Raw genomic sequence first — 15,469 nt, 5'->3', positions numbered from 1 at the left:
ATGCACTGATGTGAATAAATCTCTAAGTGGGGTACATACCATGCAGCACTTTTCAAGTATATATGACCTTAATACCTATTTCTCAAAAGAGTTTAGGAATGTGCTACTTGAAATACATCTTGTAAGAACATTTAAAACACTTTTTTCAACATTCTCAGAACCCAAGCTGTAACTCAGCCCACAAGTTGTACTTATCCCCAATGATTCATCCAAGAGAAGTTTATAGTACATAAACTACTCTCCCCCCAACACTTCTCTAAAAGAATCCATTTTTTCCCCTCAAACCACTGGCCTTATCCCTGCAATAGTCCACATACCCTGCACTTCTAACTATGGGAGTTCATGCTCCAGGAGACCATAAAGAAAGAGCTGCCAAATGCAGATAGAGCCTCAATCCCAGAAGAGGCTAGTTATAAAAATTATACTGTCAGTTATACTGACACCAGCCACTAGTGTCCTGATTTAAAAAAAGGAAAAAAGATTTATCCAAAGAAGATAAAGGCTCCTAAGCATGAGCAAGAAACAGTTCCAGGTCATGGAAAAGTTGTGTTTAGAAAACAAGTCAAGAGCTCATTTGATTGAAAAAGAAAATATGCCCACAGCGAACATCATACTTAAAGCTAAAAGATAAAAGCTTCCTCTAAGATCAGGGTATGCCCTCTCACCACTTGTTCTCAACATTGTACTGGAAGTTCTAGCTAGGGCAATGAGGCAACAGAAAGAATTAAAAAGGCATTCAGATTGGAAAGTAAGATGTAAAACTATTTCTACTTGTAAATGGTATTTTTATGTAAACCCATAACATAACTAATAGAATTAAAAACAAGTATACTAGGATTGATTTCAGAGATTTTGATTATTGATTTCAGAAAGGATGGGAGAGAGAGAGAGAAAGAGAGAGAGAGAGAATCATTGATCAGCTGCCTCCTGCACGCTCCCTACCAGGGATCAAGCCTGCAACCCCGGCATGTGCCCTTGACCGGAATCAAACCTGGGACGCTTTAGTCCACAGGCCAATGCTCTATCCACTGAACCAAACCAGCTAGGGCCATTTTAGAGGTTTTTAAATAGAAAATCATAAATAAGAAAATTATGAACTTTCCTGTTTTTACACCTCTCCCAGCCTCCAAAAAAGGCAGGTGGGAGGGGAGGTGAGCATTGGCTTCTACATGCAAAGCCTACCCGATGGAAGACCTTGCATCTGGACCCTCTGGCTCCACCAAAGCCAGCTGAACATGGGCATCGAGATCAGTACATCAACTCTTCCTTAGCACAGAGATTTGTAAGAGCACCATCAAGTCTTCTGGCTGCCCCAGCTTTCCCTTCTATTTAAGTCCTGGATTGTGAGTGAAACTGATATTTCCCTTAAACTGAAGGAGAGAGCCCATGATATCTAAAAAAAGATGCTAAGATATGAAGATAGGAGAACAGAGATAGAAGATAAACACAACTTCAATCGAAGTCACAATCCTCAAATTAAAATTTCCCATTAATTATACAACATTTCCCTCTAGAATTCAGAAATGAGTTTCAAAGTAACATCTTAAGCCCTAGCTGATTTGGCTCAGTGGATAGAGACTTGGACTGCAGACTGGAGGGTCCTGGGTTCGATTCCAGTCAAGGGCATGTACCTCGGCTGCAGGCTCCTCCCTGGCCCAGCAGGAGGCCACCCATCGATGTGTTGCTCTCACATCGATATTTCTGTCTTTCCCGCTCTCTTCCACTCTATCTAAAAATCAATGAAAAAATATCCTCGGGTGAGGATTAAAAAACAAACAAACAAAGTAACGTTTTAAGTTTACCATCCTACTGCGTAGTACAATTGGCAGCATCCAAGGTCCTTGTTAGAAATCAAGAGGCGTGTCATTCCCACTAGAATATTATTTGAATGATAACATATTGAAAGAAATAAAGGGAGGGAAAGAAAGCTTGCAAAATACAGACTCCAGTTCAAATTTTATTTGCATACAAAAATATATTATAATGAGGAAAGCATATCACTGTTTCCAACTATATATAATTACAAATATTTTCATAAAAGCACTTTAAATTACATGAAAGCTATCTTTTAAGAGCAATACGATATTAGCATGGGTGGTCTGCTCTAATATGCTGCAAGCAGGTAAACAAAGTCAGTTTCACTGTCGAAATTGCTCAAGGATGAGCCCAAAGGCTAGTTTTAGGACCATTCGGGAATGGCCTGGTGGTAGGCATGTGCTCATCTCTATTCCTTCTGGCAGCAAATTCTGCAGCTGATTTTACCAGGTCCTCAGAGCTTTCTGAAGCTTTTCCCTTATGATGAAAGGACCCAGAAATTCTCCTTTTCTCACATACCTGTAAATAGGATAGATAAGGTTATCCATCACAAAAGTGTACAATTCCTATGTTTAAACACCATCTCAGATATGCATCAAAGCAACAAACTTAATGTCAGGTTTCCCACAAAATGTATGTCTGATTAACTGGTATGACTGGTCAGCCCGCTGCAATTTCCATGAAGTAGACAGGCTTGCTACATGGGTCTAATGCAACTGAGCTGTAATTACAAAAAATCTCTGTCAAAACAGGCTTTGGTCTTCTGATGTAGGATGGTACAGTGTGTTAAGAAAATGGGCAATAGCTGTGCAGGTAGAGAACACACAGGACTTTCCACCTAATATTTAAGCCTCCCTGAAACAGTGTGAAGAACAGAGTTATTTTTAAATAACCAGCTTTGGATCCAGTTTAGCAGAGCACAGCATAAAATATTTTTTATGGAAAAATCAACTCTTTCATTGAAAAAGTAAGGGGCTAAGACAAAATTCTCCAAGCTTGTTCTATGACTGAACAAGGCCCCCAAAGAAGAGAGCTACTGAAACGTTGATCTCAGAAGCTCTAGCTGTCCTCTGGCTCCTGAAATCCTGTCCTTTTGAAACAGTGTGCAGTTATGATCAGATATCTTCAGTTTTCAACATTTTTGGTTACACAAAATGGGGTATAATTATGTAATGGCCAATGGGAAATAAGGTATCGCATACTTAATGTCGGTCTTTTCGTAACTAGCGTGGATCTTTGGTTACAGGGTCTCCCTAGCCAACTCTCTCTCAGGACCCAACCCTCTGGAAGTCAGACCTCACCAAGCCCCTGGATCAAACCTGGGAATTTCCCTGGCTATGGGATGGAACCCTCTGGCTTGTCAGCATAATGCCTGCATAGCCAATCAGCTCATTTTTTTCTCTGAAAAGCCTGGCAGACCATCATGATGGTAAAGCTCCAATCTTGCTCTAATGACTATACTACTTGTACTCTCCATTTCTCAAACAAAACGCCATTGTTTGCTGGTGGCCTATTCTCGCAGTTTGAAAAGTTGCTCGGTCTACTTTAAGGCAAGCTGATCCTCCCAGTTCTTTCTAAGCCACTAGGGTCCTGTATTGGAACCTAAAGAAGCCTTATGGTGTAACTTCCTGCCCCAGGCAAGTTGGTAAACATTACAGCACTTTATCAGAGGTGTCGGTTAGTTTTCCGTTTGATTTTTTAATACCAGGCATGTACTCACTTGCTAATGTTCTGTCAAGATCAGCAATAAAGTCTTCTAGCTCTTTCGTGTCTCCTAGTTTGGCTGAAAAACAATAGTTGGAGTTCAGTTTCCCCATATCAGAGACAGCTGATGACTCCCACCTTTTCTACTATGATTTGACCTTGTTTTGCATCTCTCTATCTTCAGAGATGTTACTGAAGAGTGTCCTGTACCAACCCCAGTGTCTGCTCCAGGGTTTACTTACAGTCAACTCAGAACCGCATTCTGAAGAATAGACTAAATGATTCTTTTATCCCCCTACCCTACCCGCCCCCCAACAATCTGAAAGAACCTCCCTTCCAGGCCTTAAAAGTTTGGGGGGGGTGATAGGGAAGTGGGGTGTAAGGAACAAGGAAGAAAGATAAAATGTTTTGCTTTTTTTGATTGTGTAGGATTTGAGTTATCAGTCAAAAATATTCATTAAGCATGGTCCTGTGCGAATGGACACCCAGATCCCCTAATTTCTGCTGCACTTCTCTCTCTGACACTTTCTTGCTTGTACTATCACCTTAGGCCCTCAGAGTCCCTCCAGTATGAAATGAATGAAGAGCCACTGGTCCTTGTGGAAGTGGTGCAGGGATGGGGACATGAGGCTTCTCTTATCCCATCCAGGTGCCAGCAAGAGGTAACGAGTCCTTCTCCTGATCTTGTTTCCTCTGCATCCTGATATATACTTTTTCTGTGTGTCTTACTTTTTTTCTGTAGAATTCATCATTCATGCCTTCTCTGAAATGCATTACTGGATATACGTATTAATTAACCCCTGCTGGCTACAAATGGTTCTTTGTTTTTAGTTAATATAGTCAATTTGCCAGTAGGGCTCTGTTCCCCTCTTTAATTCCTACCTCTTGAGGATCAGGTAGCAGATCTGGACATATTTTAAGCCACTTTCTAGACTGCTCTGTCTGTCTGAATTCAACAGACCTGTTACAGACGGAGGGCAGGACAATGGCGGAATCCCTGGAGGCTGCTAATATTGCTATCCTGAGAGAGTTTTAAAACGGCTCCTTTGAAAGAGAGAATTCCACCTTAATGCCAGAGTGAGAAAAGTGATGGGTTCTTCATATTTCTCTTCAACCATGTTCTATTTTTATTGCATTCTGCAACTATTTTCAAGCAAGTATAATGTTTCTTAAGGAAAAAAAAAAAAAAAACTCCTTTTGTTTTCAAAAGGGCCCTTGTTCACTGTAACAGAACATTCAGCTCTCTAGCTGGAGACACTTACTAGTTCCAAAAAATAAGAAGCCGCTCATGCATCTTTAAAGCTTCCAGGGCTACTCATACCACAGCAGAGACGGGCTGAGGCTACTATTTAGAATCATGTTAGATCATCTCTTGTCTCATAATGATGATCCCATTTAATTGCTAAATTGGTCATCTGAAATCACTGGTTCAATAGTCAATGCAATAAAAAGACTCCTACTTTCTGCAAAGCCTAACTGCTGAGTTTTAAACTCTGGAACCCACCCGTGAGGGAGACACTGTCCCCGGCACGGGCTCGAGGACGCGCCTGAGAGAAAGCAGAGCACAGCAGAGCACTACCAGCTTTCTTTCTCCCTGTGAGTTTGGTTTTTGGTGACCCCAGGCCGCCTCCACCGTGTCACCGATTTCACTTCCACACTGATCAGAATGCTGAAAAATGATAAATTCCACTTTACGCTATACTATACTAAGATATTAGTTATCTATTTGTTTTGCCTTTAGGAAAGATTGGTTAAGGATCAGGGGGAAGAGAGAAGAGACTGAGAAGAGGAAGGGAATAAGGAAGCAAAAAAAACGAGCTCCAACTAATGAACTCACCTTTCCGAGGAGTGATGGCGGGAGAGAGCAGAGCCGGGGTGGAGTCTGTTGGAGAATTCAGTTTTTCATCACTGAAGCTGAAGCTGTTCCTATAAAATGAATCTGCACCTTTCAGGAAAGAAAACATAACTCAGGAATGGTCTTCAGTCTCTGATCAACAGCTTATCACCAAAAGGAGCAAAAGATATAAATTTCTAGTAAACAAAATGGGTTGATTTCCAGATTTTATATGTATGCCCCCAAAATGATTTGAAGCAGGAGAGCGAGCTTGTGTGTGTGTGTGTGTGTGTGTGTGTGTGTGTGTGTGTGTCTCTAATCACACGCACCAAAGGCCATTGCTGCTGAAAAAGGTCATGTGTGATGGAGTCACCACAACCACACCGGCCTCCTCTGCAACACACAGGAGCCCACTGCCCAGGTGCCTGACCAACACCAGGTTGATTGGGGATCTTAGACATAAGGAATCATCTTTTCTAAAAAATGTATTTTCTGCCCTCTGAACCCCCTAAAAGATAAACACAAGGTTGGATCCCATGACTTAATAATTTTCCCTGCCTGTTCAAGAGAGAATCTTTGTCATGATTTTCCTGAGAGCTTACACTCTGGAGTTAAGCTAGAGGGTCAAAGATAAAGATTTCTCCTCTGGTAGCTTGTCTGTTATAGACACTTTGAGTGATTTCATGGTTCCCTCTATTGTCATACCCCCAAAGACCAGAGCGACAGCAAGGCAAAGTCACAGAAGCAGGGCTGCACTGGGCGTCAAGGAAACTGCTCAGCTACTTGGATGCCCTTGAGCAAGACAGTATCTCTGGGCCTCAGCTTACCCATCAATAAAATGGGAAAATGGACTAAATAATCCTTAAAGTCCTTTCCTGCTCTGAAGTTCTGAGATTCTATTTCTCTAAATCCTGCCAAGGAAGAGGAAACCAACCCACAGCCAGCCCAGCCATGCAGCTGTGACAGAGAGGAGCTGCTGGCTGAGCTGCACCAACTCAAAGGGCTCAAAGGCAGAGCAGACAGAGGAAGCAGGATGTGGCCAATGAGGTCACAAAGGAACAGTCTTCCTGGTTAAAACAAAACACAAAGCCAGCCATGGCTATAGCGGAGATGATCTCTGGAAATACTCTTCAGGTGAGAGAGGGAAGCTGAATCATGAGGGCCTGGCCAGCCCCCATTCCTCCATAAGAATTATCCAATTACCTCCAGGTCAGGAGGAGGCAAACACATCCTTCTTTGGTCCCTTGCTTCCCCTGCTCTTCTGCAGGGGGGTGGGGGGGGAAAAGATTTCCTGGCCCACACACCCATCTTGTCCACTTTTTCAAACACACCCAACCCCCAAAGTTCTCGCCCTTTAAAGATCCAGCTCACATCACCTGAAACAGCCGTGGGCAAACTACGGCCCATGGGCCGGATCCGGCCCGTTCGGCTGTTCTATCCGGCCCACGGAGCCGAAAGAGCGGAGGGTTCTCTTGCTCTCCCCTCCGCTCCTTTACTTTGAATTTATATTAGTTCACACAAACACTCCATCCATGCTTTTGTTTCGACCCTCCGGTCCAGTTTAAGAACCCATTGTGGCCCTCGAGTCAAAAAGTTTGCCCACCCCTGACCTGAAAAGACCACATCATTTTTCAAGGCTTTGATGATGAACACCTACTGAGATCCAAATGGTGAACCTCTCACATATCCCCAAAAATATATTCCTCAGAATACTGGTCCTTTAAAAAAAAGAGAGAGAGAGAGAACTGTGTAATCAACTAAGTTTGGGGAGCACTGAGCATCCTTGGAGATTCCCCTTGTGTATTTCCACTTTAACATCCCTGAGAAGTCTTGTGATAAAGGAAGCCCTATTTCCCAAGTTTACTTGATCACGGGACACTTTTCTGTGGCACCCCTGTTAATATTTCTTAGGACTCTTGTGCTCAGTGGAACTCAACTTGGCAAGTGCCTTCTGTTTGCCTTGTCAGCTAAGCCCACCTCTAGAGCAGTCTGGGTTTCCTCAAGGGAAAGCCTTTTCCCAACATACAGCAAAGTGGTTGTGTCCACTGCAGACCTACAGCAGAGGGTTACTATTTGTCACCAGGCAAAAGTCAGGAGAATCCCACAAGTGTGTGGGAGAAAGATGAGGCAAGTCATAGAGGCAGGAAAACCACAGAGGGCCCTGGGGAGGCAGGCCTCATGCCCAGACTACTCCTGAGCCAGAGGAAGGAACACTAGGCCTTTGGCACATTATCTCACCCCCATCCCTGGCCCAGAGTGCCAAACCCAGAGACTCACTGGCCCAGATCTCAGTGACCACACCTCTGTTCTCTATCTCCCAGAGACAGTTGGCTGTGGAGAGCCAGTTTCTCCACCACACCTTATTCCACCCCACCCTGTACCACAGCCCTTTCCGGGACTTTGGACTTCATCTCTATTCTGCTCCAACTCTCCAGCTATTTTACATTACCATATACTCATCCTTTGGGAAGAGAAAACACACATGTACGCGTGCACGCACACACACACACACACACACACACACACACACTCACATTAGCTCATACTCTGGCTCATTGATACACCTTGATGCCTCTCTCTTCTATAAGTCCTTTACACAATCTGGGCCAAACTTGACTCCAGACTCCAAAATGTTCAACCATCAAAAGGAAATGAAGCCGAAACCGGTTTGGCTCAGTGGAGAGAGCGTCGGCCTGCGGACTGAAGGGTCCCAGGTTCGATTCCGGTCAAGGGCATGTACCTTGGTTGCGGGCACATCCCCAGTGGGAGGTGTGCAGGAGGCAGCTGATCGATGTTTATCTCTCATCGATGTTTCTAGCTCTCTATCCCTCTCCCTTCCTCTCTGTAAAATATCAATAAAATATATTTAAAAAAAAAAAAAAAAAAGGAAATGAAACTCAGTATCCTTTAGCCAAAACTGCCCACAGTTTAGTCCCACCCTGTGGTAATATTCTACAAATGTTCATTCATGAAAAAGATGCAAAGGACAACCTCAAGAGCCCCAGAGATACTGTGGGCCTGGCAGAAGCTGCCGCCATGGAGATGTGTGGGAGAGAGGCCGTGAAAGCTGCCTCTGTGCAAGTCACTTCACCTCTGAGCCTTAGTTTCTTTTGCAAAAGGGGAATAACTGAGGTGCTCTGTGTATGATACCTATGGTTTTCATGATTTATTCTCAAGTTCCTGGCAAAACGGAGGGTGGAATACCCAGGACAGGAAAGGTTACCACAGAGAATAGTAAGAATCAAGATTCAGGCCCAGGCTTCCTCCTCTTCTTCAGATAGTAGCAAAGTCCTTAAGAGAAGTTTATCTTTAGAGGTGCCCTAGAACAAACCTCCCAAGAACAAACCACCAACACAAAAGTACCTCAAATTCTTGACCTCTCTTTACCCTTTGCCCAATAAAATTTCATATTATAGACTTTTATTAAGCACCTGCAATGAACAACATCTCACGCTAAGCATTGTGGTAAATTAAAAGGTAAGCAAAGCCTGGCTTCCTGTTCTTGTCATTCCCCTGGAGCTCTATTCCCTGCAAAATAATGGCCAGTTAGTCTAATGAAATGACAGCAGTGTGTATTATTAATACACATTATTGATGTATTATTGCCCCACTCGGGTATCAGGTGCTATCAATAGGGGCTTGAGGGACACATAACAGTGTTGATTTGAGGAACCTTGGCAGGTAGCAAGAATAGATATTGTAAAGCCTTATGTCTACTTCAATCAGCTCTAAAGCCCATCTCACAAGCAACCCAAAGCCCCATAAAGCATCCTTGTCAAGTCAACTTCGTGTGCTGAAGCCAGGAACCTCAAATTCAGGGACCAAGTTTTGTAACACACCAGAAGAAATGTAAGCATATAAATATACAAACATCTAACTTTAGAATCACTAACAGAGCTTGGGAAACTCGGCTGCAAAAACAGAGGCTTGTTTAAAAGGTAGATGTGCGTTTTTAGTTTAGGGGTAGGGAGGAAGGTAATTTAGGGTTAGCGCCAACATGTGCTAGTCCAGCGGGGAGTAAAACCACACACAGTGAACCTTGGCCAGAGCTCCTGTAAATATAGAACAATCCCACACGTTTAAGGCAAGCAAACTATAGTAATCAACTGAGAAAAAGAAAGCCGTGGACCTGTTTTCCTTTTGCCACAGGGAATGGGGCGGCGGGGGGAGGTTGAATCTCCTCCTCAAAAATTTAAGTTCTGACAGCCTCACTGAAAGTGGGATAGAATAAGAAAGAGCCCCTTCCTCAGTCCCACCGCTGTTGTCTCAGCTTTCCTTCTGGGACTGCTCGTGCCTCTGGATGGCTCTCCAGGTGGCCTTCAGAGTGAGACCTGTCACCCACCCAGAATTCCTAACGCAGTACGAGGGCAACCAGAGGGCTCCTAACTCCCCGTTCTCCCACGGTTTGAACAAGTTCAGGTTCTAGTCTCAGGGGCTCCTATGTCTGCTCAGCCGATATGCTTCCCATCATGCTGGCACCCAGGGTCCATAAGGTCTCCTTTCCCAGGGCCAAGCTGGAATAGTCTAAGCAAAGACATTCAAACATTCTAGGTCTTACACGTGCTAAGGAAGCCAGTTGCTTGTCTGACCCTACAATATCATAATAGCCCAAGCATACACAGTAAACTTCAGACCTAAACACATTTGGCTTAAAGTTATTTTTCAAACTATGCTGTTTTCTCACTATTTTTGGAAATAGTTTTAGAAATATTGAGAAAACAATATAGTTTGAAAAATAAGTTTAAACCAAAGATGTTTGCAACTCCTGCAGCACGTCTGATGATCAAGTTTGGACCACACTGCCCTAGCTCCTAACTACACTGCCTGTTTACTGCTGAAGTTAAACTACTCCCACGAAGGTGCCTGAGATTACCTGTCAGAACCCAAGTGGGGGAAAGGAACAAGCCTATTTTGATCACCCCCATTTGAATGCCACCCCTAAGGTGAAGTTATCTTGCAATTGTTATTTTGGTCCTCTTCACGTCTTAGGACTCCCTAAGTGGGAACAGGAAGGAGTATTTCCTTATTAAATATCCATTCTTCTTTCCTATCTAAGTAACTTGTTTCTTTGGGTGGAAGAAGAAATGTCTATATTTCTCTTTTGGATGCAAGTCACCTAATGAGAAAAGGAAGGATTCTTTAAAAAAACAACAACACAGAAATATACCTGGCATAGGTTGAGCATCAACCTATGAACCAGGAGGTCACGGTTCAATTCCTGGTCAGGGTATATGCCCACAATGCAGGCTCTGCCCCCAGTGGGGGGTGTACAGGAGGCAGCCGATCAATGATTCTCTCTCATCATTGATGTTTTCATCTCTCTCTCTCTCTCTCCCTTCCTCTCTGAAAGCAATAAAAATATATATATTTTGAAAAACAGAAATGCAGTGGGAACATCTTCAGAGCAATACAACTATAAGGGTAAAGTGAAAACTAAGGCAGCCTTGATTTAGAGTTTCATACATTAACATTTTCATGGAAGATACTGACTTAAATGTATATGTGATCTACATGAATAGCCTGATATATGCATTTTAGTGTTTTCTTGAAAGCATTAAAAAGAGCAAAAAGCCCTGGATGGTTTGGCTCAGTGGATAGAGCATCGGCCTGTGGACTGAAGGGTCCCGGGTTCAATTCCTGCCAAGGGCACATGCCTGGGTTGCGGGCTCAATCCCCAGTGGGGGGCATGCAGGAGGCAGCCAATGATTCTCTCATTATTGATGTTTCTATCTCTCTCTCCCTCTCCCTGCCCCTCTGAAACCAATAAAAATACTTTTTTAAAAAAGAGCAAATATTTCTTTCTAATTATGAGCTATTGCTATTTCTAATTACACTATTAAACAGCATCAGTGCAACCTCACAGCTAGAGAAACTGAAGCCCACTCATCGCCCAGGGCTGACGGTGCTCAGCCTTGGGCTCCACTGCCCCAGCAGATGACCACTTGAAAGATACACCTTCACACACAACCACCACTGCTAAACAGGCACCTGATCTGGGTCCACTGGGACTTCATGTCTATTCCTGAGGACTTGGCTCCCATTCCAGCCAACAATTCACCCTGAGGAGCAAAGCCTTAGAGAGAGAGAGCCCACGTGGTTCTGATGTTTTATCAGAAAAATACAAATAACAGTGTCTACCTTATAGAACTGTGGTAGTGATCATGTGAGATAACACATTTAAAGCACAGCAAAGAGACCACTGGTAGTAAGAGCTAATAAATACTAATAGTAATCATAGTCAGCGTTTGACAAAAGTGGCCTTCTCTTATTATCTGATCTTGGTGTGTCTCCCTTTCGGTGGACTGAATTCAGCAGGATCTACCTCTCTCAAACATTCTCTTCCACAGGAAAGCATTAAACAGACAAATGATTAAAACGAATGCCTATACTCAATTCTTGGTGGCAATTAAGATATACAAATTATGCTTCCTTAATAAATTACTGTTTAGATACACACCACTTCTGTCAAGACTAGTTCTAAGCAGTCATATGAGGGACAAACTACACATTTGTTGAAAAGACTGATGTCATCAGCCTTCTTTATACCCTCCCTATTACTTCTCTCAACACCAAACTAAGGTTTAGTTCAACAGTTAACAACAAAAGCAGAAAACAAAATATACACCCATACCCTAAAGAACAATACAGGTTATTTCAAACATCCCCCCCAAAACCGTTCAGAATGTGTTTCAAGTACCTTCTCTTTGAGGCCCCTGAAAACAGATCCCAGATCTGAAACCCTACCCAGGGGGAGCTGCAATCACCCATGAATGGGCGAGCTCAGACCATACTCCAGCCAAGTGCGGCTGTGGTTTAAAAAGGAGCTATTCTTTGCAATAGACCAGCACTGGACAGGCTGCCCCAGCTTTCTTTCCTGTGAGGGGTGGGGGGAGAGAATTTGTTCTCAGTGAATAACTTGCTCCATGCCCCCGTAGAAGGAGATGTATTTCAGTTTGGCCACAGATAGTGAGACACATTTCAAAAGTTTTTAGACTTCCCTTTGAAATTAAATATAAGCAGTCTGGTCATTAGCCACAAAGTCCAAAAATACAAAATGGAAAATTAACAGCACACTATTCCATTCCCTTTCACCTCAAAGCTGCAATTAGATCTAACCCTTGGGCAAGGCAGCCAAAAGAAAGTCAGCTAGAACTCAGGTTTCTGACTCCAACTCGGAAGGGTGGTGCGTGCCCTTTATCCCTTCTCAGGAGACAGCTCCTGTTCAAGTCTAGGACTGAACCTTTGCCCTCTAACAAGGAAGAACTTCAGATTTCAAAAGAAGAGAATTACAAGGAAAGGTCATTGCTTTCACTTCCAGAGTCGAGGGCAGCAAAGAGAGTGCCATTCATGCTTGTAGCCATCTAGGGAGTGAAGTCTCGAGAATAACCCAGAATTGCTTCAAATTCACTTTGAAAAATAAGTAATTTGAAACCGGCAAGCATGTAATACTGAAAAGTCACCAAATGTGCTGTTTGACACCTAAACAGACATCCATAATCCTTAGAGGACATTTGGGTTCCTGGAGAAAGTTGTCTCTCTTGAGATTGTTTAGGCCAGAGACCCTGGAAGTCACCAGGAAGCATCTCCCCGCTGTCTGCTCTCTGGCTCCCTGTCCAGTCTGAGTGTCCCCAAAGCCAGCACTCCCCCAAGGGCCTGCCTGAAGGAAGGGTCACTTCCTAAAATACTTGAACCCAGCAGTGCAAGGGAGTCTTTCAAAACTCTCTGTAATGGAGCAGCAAGTCTGGGAGCTGGGGGCCAAAAGAAAGTGCAAGAAGTTATTTCAAAAATCCCAAGAGCAGCCGTTTATGAAACTTATCCTGGTTTCACAAATGTTTCAGTATTGTGCCCTCCCACGTCCCCTCCCACCCCCATTCCTGTGCCACTTGCTCCACATCCTCTGAAAAGTTATTGCTGAGAGGGGAGGAAGGGGGAAGGAGCGGAGGGGAGGGAACTGTGGAAAGGCTGAGTCCCAGGAGTCCCGTCTGGCTGAGGCCGGACAAGCTGCTTCAGTAAACCCTCCAGCCTGTGACACCTGCGGGCGGCAGGGAGACCGACTGGCCCTCAAGAGCCTTCCCGGGTTCTTGCCCCGCTGGGCGACCGCCCCGCGACTCCACTCTCCCGGTGCCCTAGAGACTGCCCTGAGCTGTAGGGCTCACTTCGCTGGGCCCCACCCCTCAGACTACAGACAGGCAAACTGAGACTGCGCCCAGCGCTCCTTCATGGATGGTGCGGGAGCCTCGGGGCGCTGGGCACCTTCCTTGGTGGGGCGCACTTACTCTCGGAGTCGCTGAAACCGCTGCTGTCGCTGACGCTGGCGCTGCTCCGCCGCTTCATGCGCTCCAGATGCTCCTCGTAGTGGAAGTGGCGCTCGTGGAAGGGCGACGCGAAGTCAGCCAGCACCGCGTCAAACTCGCACAGCGCATCCGTCAGGTCGCCGGCGGCCGCGGAGTCCAGGGCCGGCGCTGGGGGCGGGGACGCGGGCTCAGACGCCGGGACCCGCGGGCGCCCCGTCCCGCCCGGAGGGGCCGCCCACTCCCGGGGATAACTAACTAACAGCACTGCGCTCGCCCAGTGACAGCACGCGGTCGCTGCCGCTGGTGACTTTCTAATACTCTCCACCACCCCTGGAAGCGCGGTCTACTATCCCGCCACTTCAGAGATAAGGAAGCAGCCTCCAGCGGGCAACACTGCAGGCCACGGCCGCCCGCTGGTGACACAGTGGAACTCTCTCCCACGCGCCGCCGGCTCCGTGTCCCCACGCTCGCTCCCCCGGGGGCGCGTGCGAACCCGCCGGCGCAGGGAAAACTGAGTCAGCCTGCGCCCGCGGCGTCGGGCTCGGGTCCTCAGCCCTGCGTGGGGGGGAAGCTGACTCGCCACGGGCAGGATCCCGCTAGTGAGGATGGCGGGAGGTAAAGTGTAAGGGAGGACACGGCATCACTCTTCTTTCCCGCCTTCCCCCCCCCTACCCCACTCCACCCCCCACCTGTAGGTCCAGGGCTCTAAGGGGACCCCCACTCACCTGCGGCTGCGGCGGCCGCGGGGCTGCCCTGCGCTGCGGGCGGCTTCATGGGCGGGCTCTGCCCGGCGCGGGGTGGAGGGTCCTGCGAGGTGCTGCCCGGGGCCCCGGACGCTCGCACTGAAGCGGGGACTCGGCGCTCGCTCTTCCGCCCGCGCGATCCCGCTCTGCTCCCGCTCTGCTCCCGCTCTGCCTGTGGCTCTGCCTGTCGCTTCTTGCCGCTCCCAGTACAGTCCGCACGCGCCCTTTCAACAGCGCCGCCACCGCAGCCCGGGTGTCTTATAGCCGCCGGCGAGGCGGAGCGGGGCGGGGCGGGGCGGGGCGGGGCCAGCGAGTGGGCTCCAGCCGCCGCCAGGACGCCCTTGTCCCCAGACACCGCCCTCGCCACGCGCCGCCCGGGAACCGCAGTGACTAGGACTGGCTGGAGCCCAGGTTACAGCCCCAAATATTTACCCGCCGTTTTCCCCGCGCACCCTGACAACCCGACCCACGAAGATGTCTTTGACGTCACCAGAACCCCAAAAAGTTCATCATTCGGCTGGAGCTCCGCTGCTTGCCGCCCTGTGCCCTGAACCGACTGGAGCCTCAGTTCCCTCATCTGTGAAATGGAAATGCTGAGCCTCCTGGGTTTGCTGTGAAGAGTAAAGCAGCTGAAAGACTCGAGAGGAGAGACCCAGGGGGTGTCTCCCACGCGTCCCCACCCAACTTCTCTGAGGGACTTAAGAGTTGTGGGTGGAGCCCTGGCGGGGTAGCTCAGTTGGTTCAAGCGTGGTCCCAATGTGCCAAGGTTGCCGCAGTTCCATCCCCGTGGGGCACGTACAAGAGGCAACCAATGAATGCATGAATAGAGGGAACAACAGGTGTTTCTCTCTTTCTCTCAAATCAATAGATAAAAATTAAAATAAAAAGAGTTGTGGGCCCAGCCAGTGTGGCTCAGTGGTTGAGCCGGGACCTGTGAACCAGGAGGTTGCGGTTAGATTCCTGGTCGGGACACATGCCCAGTTTCGGACACATGCTTGATTACTGGGGCCTGCGGGAGGCAGCTGATCAATGATTCTCTCTCATTATTGATGTTTCTATCTCTCTCCCTCTCCCTTCCT

At 46.6% G+C, this 15,469-nt stretch overlaps 1 protein-coding gene across 1 annotated transcript; it reads right to left on the bottom strand.

Annotated features, from left to right (window-relative positions):
- Positions 1–1,944: 1,944 nt before the first annotated feature.
- On the bottom strand, positions 1,945–14,661 carry RGCC (regulator of cell cycle). Its single transcript, XM_080660357.1, has 5 exons — positions 14,373–14,661; positions 13,630–13,815; positions 5,357–5,464; positions 3,536–3,598; positions 1,945–2,334 (listed from the first exon to the last, which is right to left on the bottom strand). The coding sequence occupies exons 1-5, from the start codon at positions 14,419–14,421 to the stop codon at positions 2,327–2,329; spliced, it is 414 nt and encodes a 137-aa protein (XP_080516483.1). The 5' UTR covers positions 14,422–14,661; the 3' UTR covers positions 1,945–2,326.
- Positions 14,662–15,469: the final 808 nt, after the last annotated feature.

The sequence above is a fragment of the Plecotus auritus genome (assembly GCF_963455305.1).
Source record: "Plecotus auritus genome assembly, chromosome: 3".
In the NCBI taxonomy this organism is placed as follows: domain Eukaryota; kingdom Metazoa; phylum Chordata; class Mammalia; order Chiroptera; family Vespertilionidae; genus Plecotus; species Plecotus auritus.
Note: the sequence above shows the minus strand (reverse complement) of the source record. Positions and strands in the feature narration are given on the sequence as shown.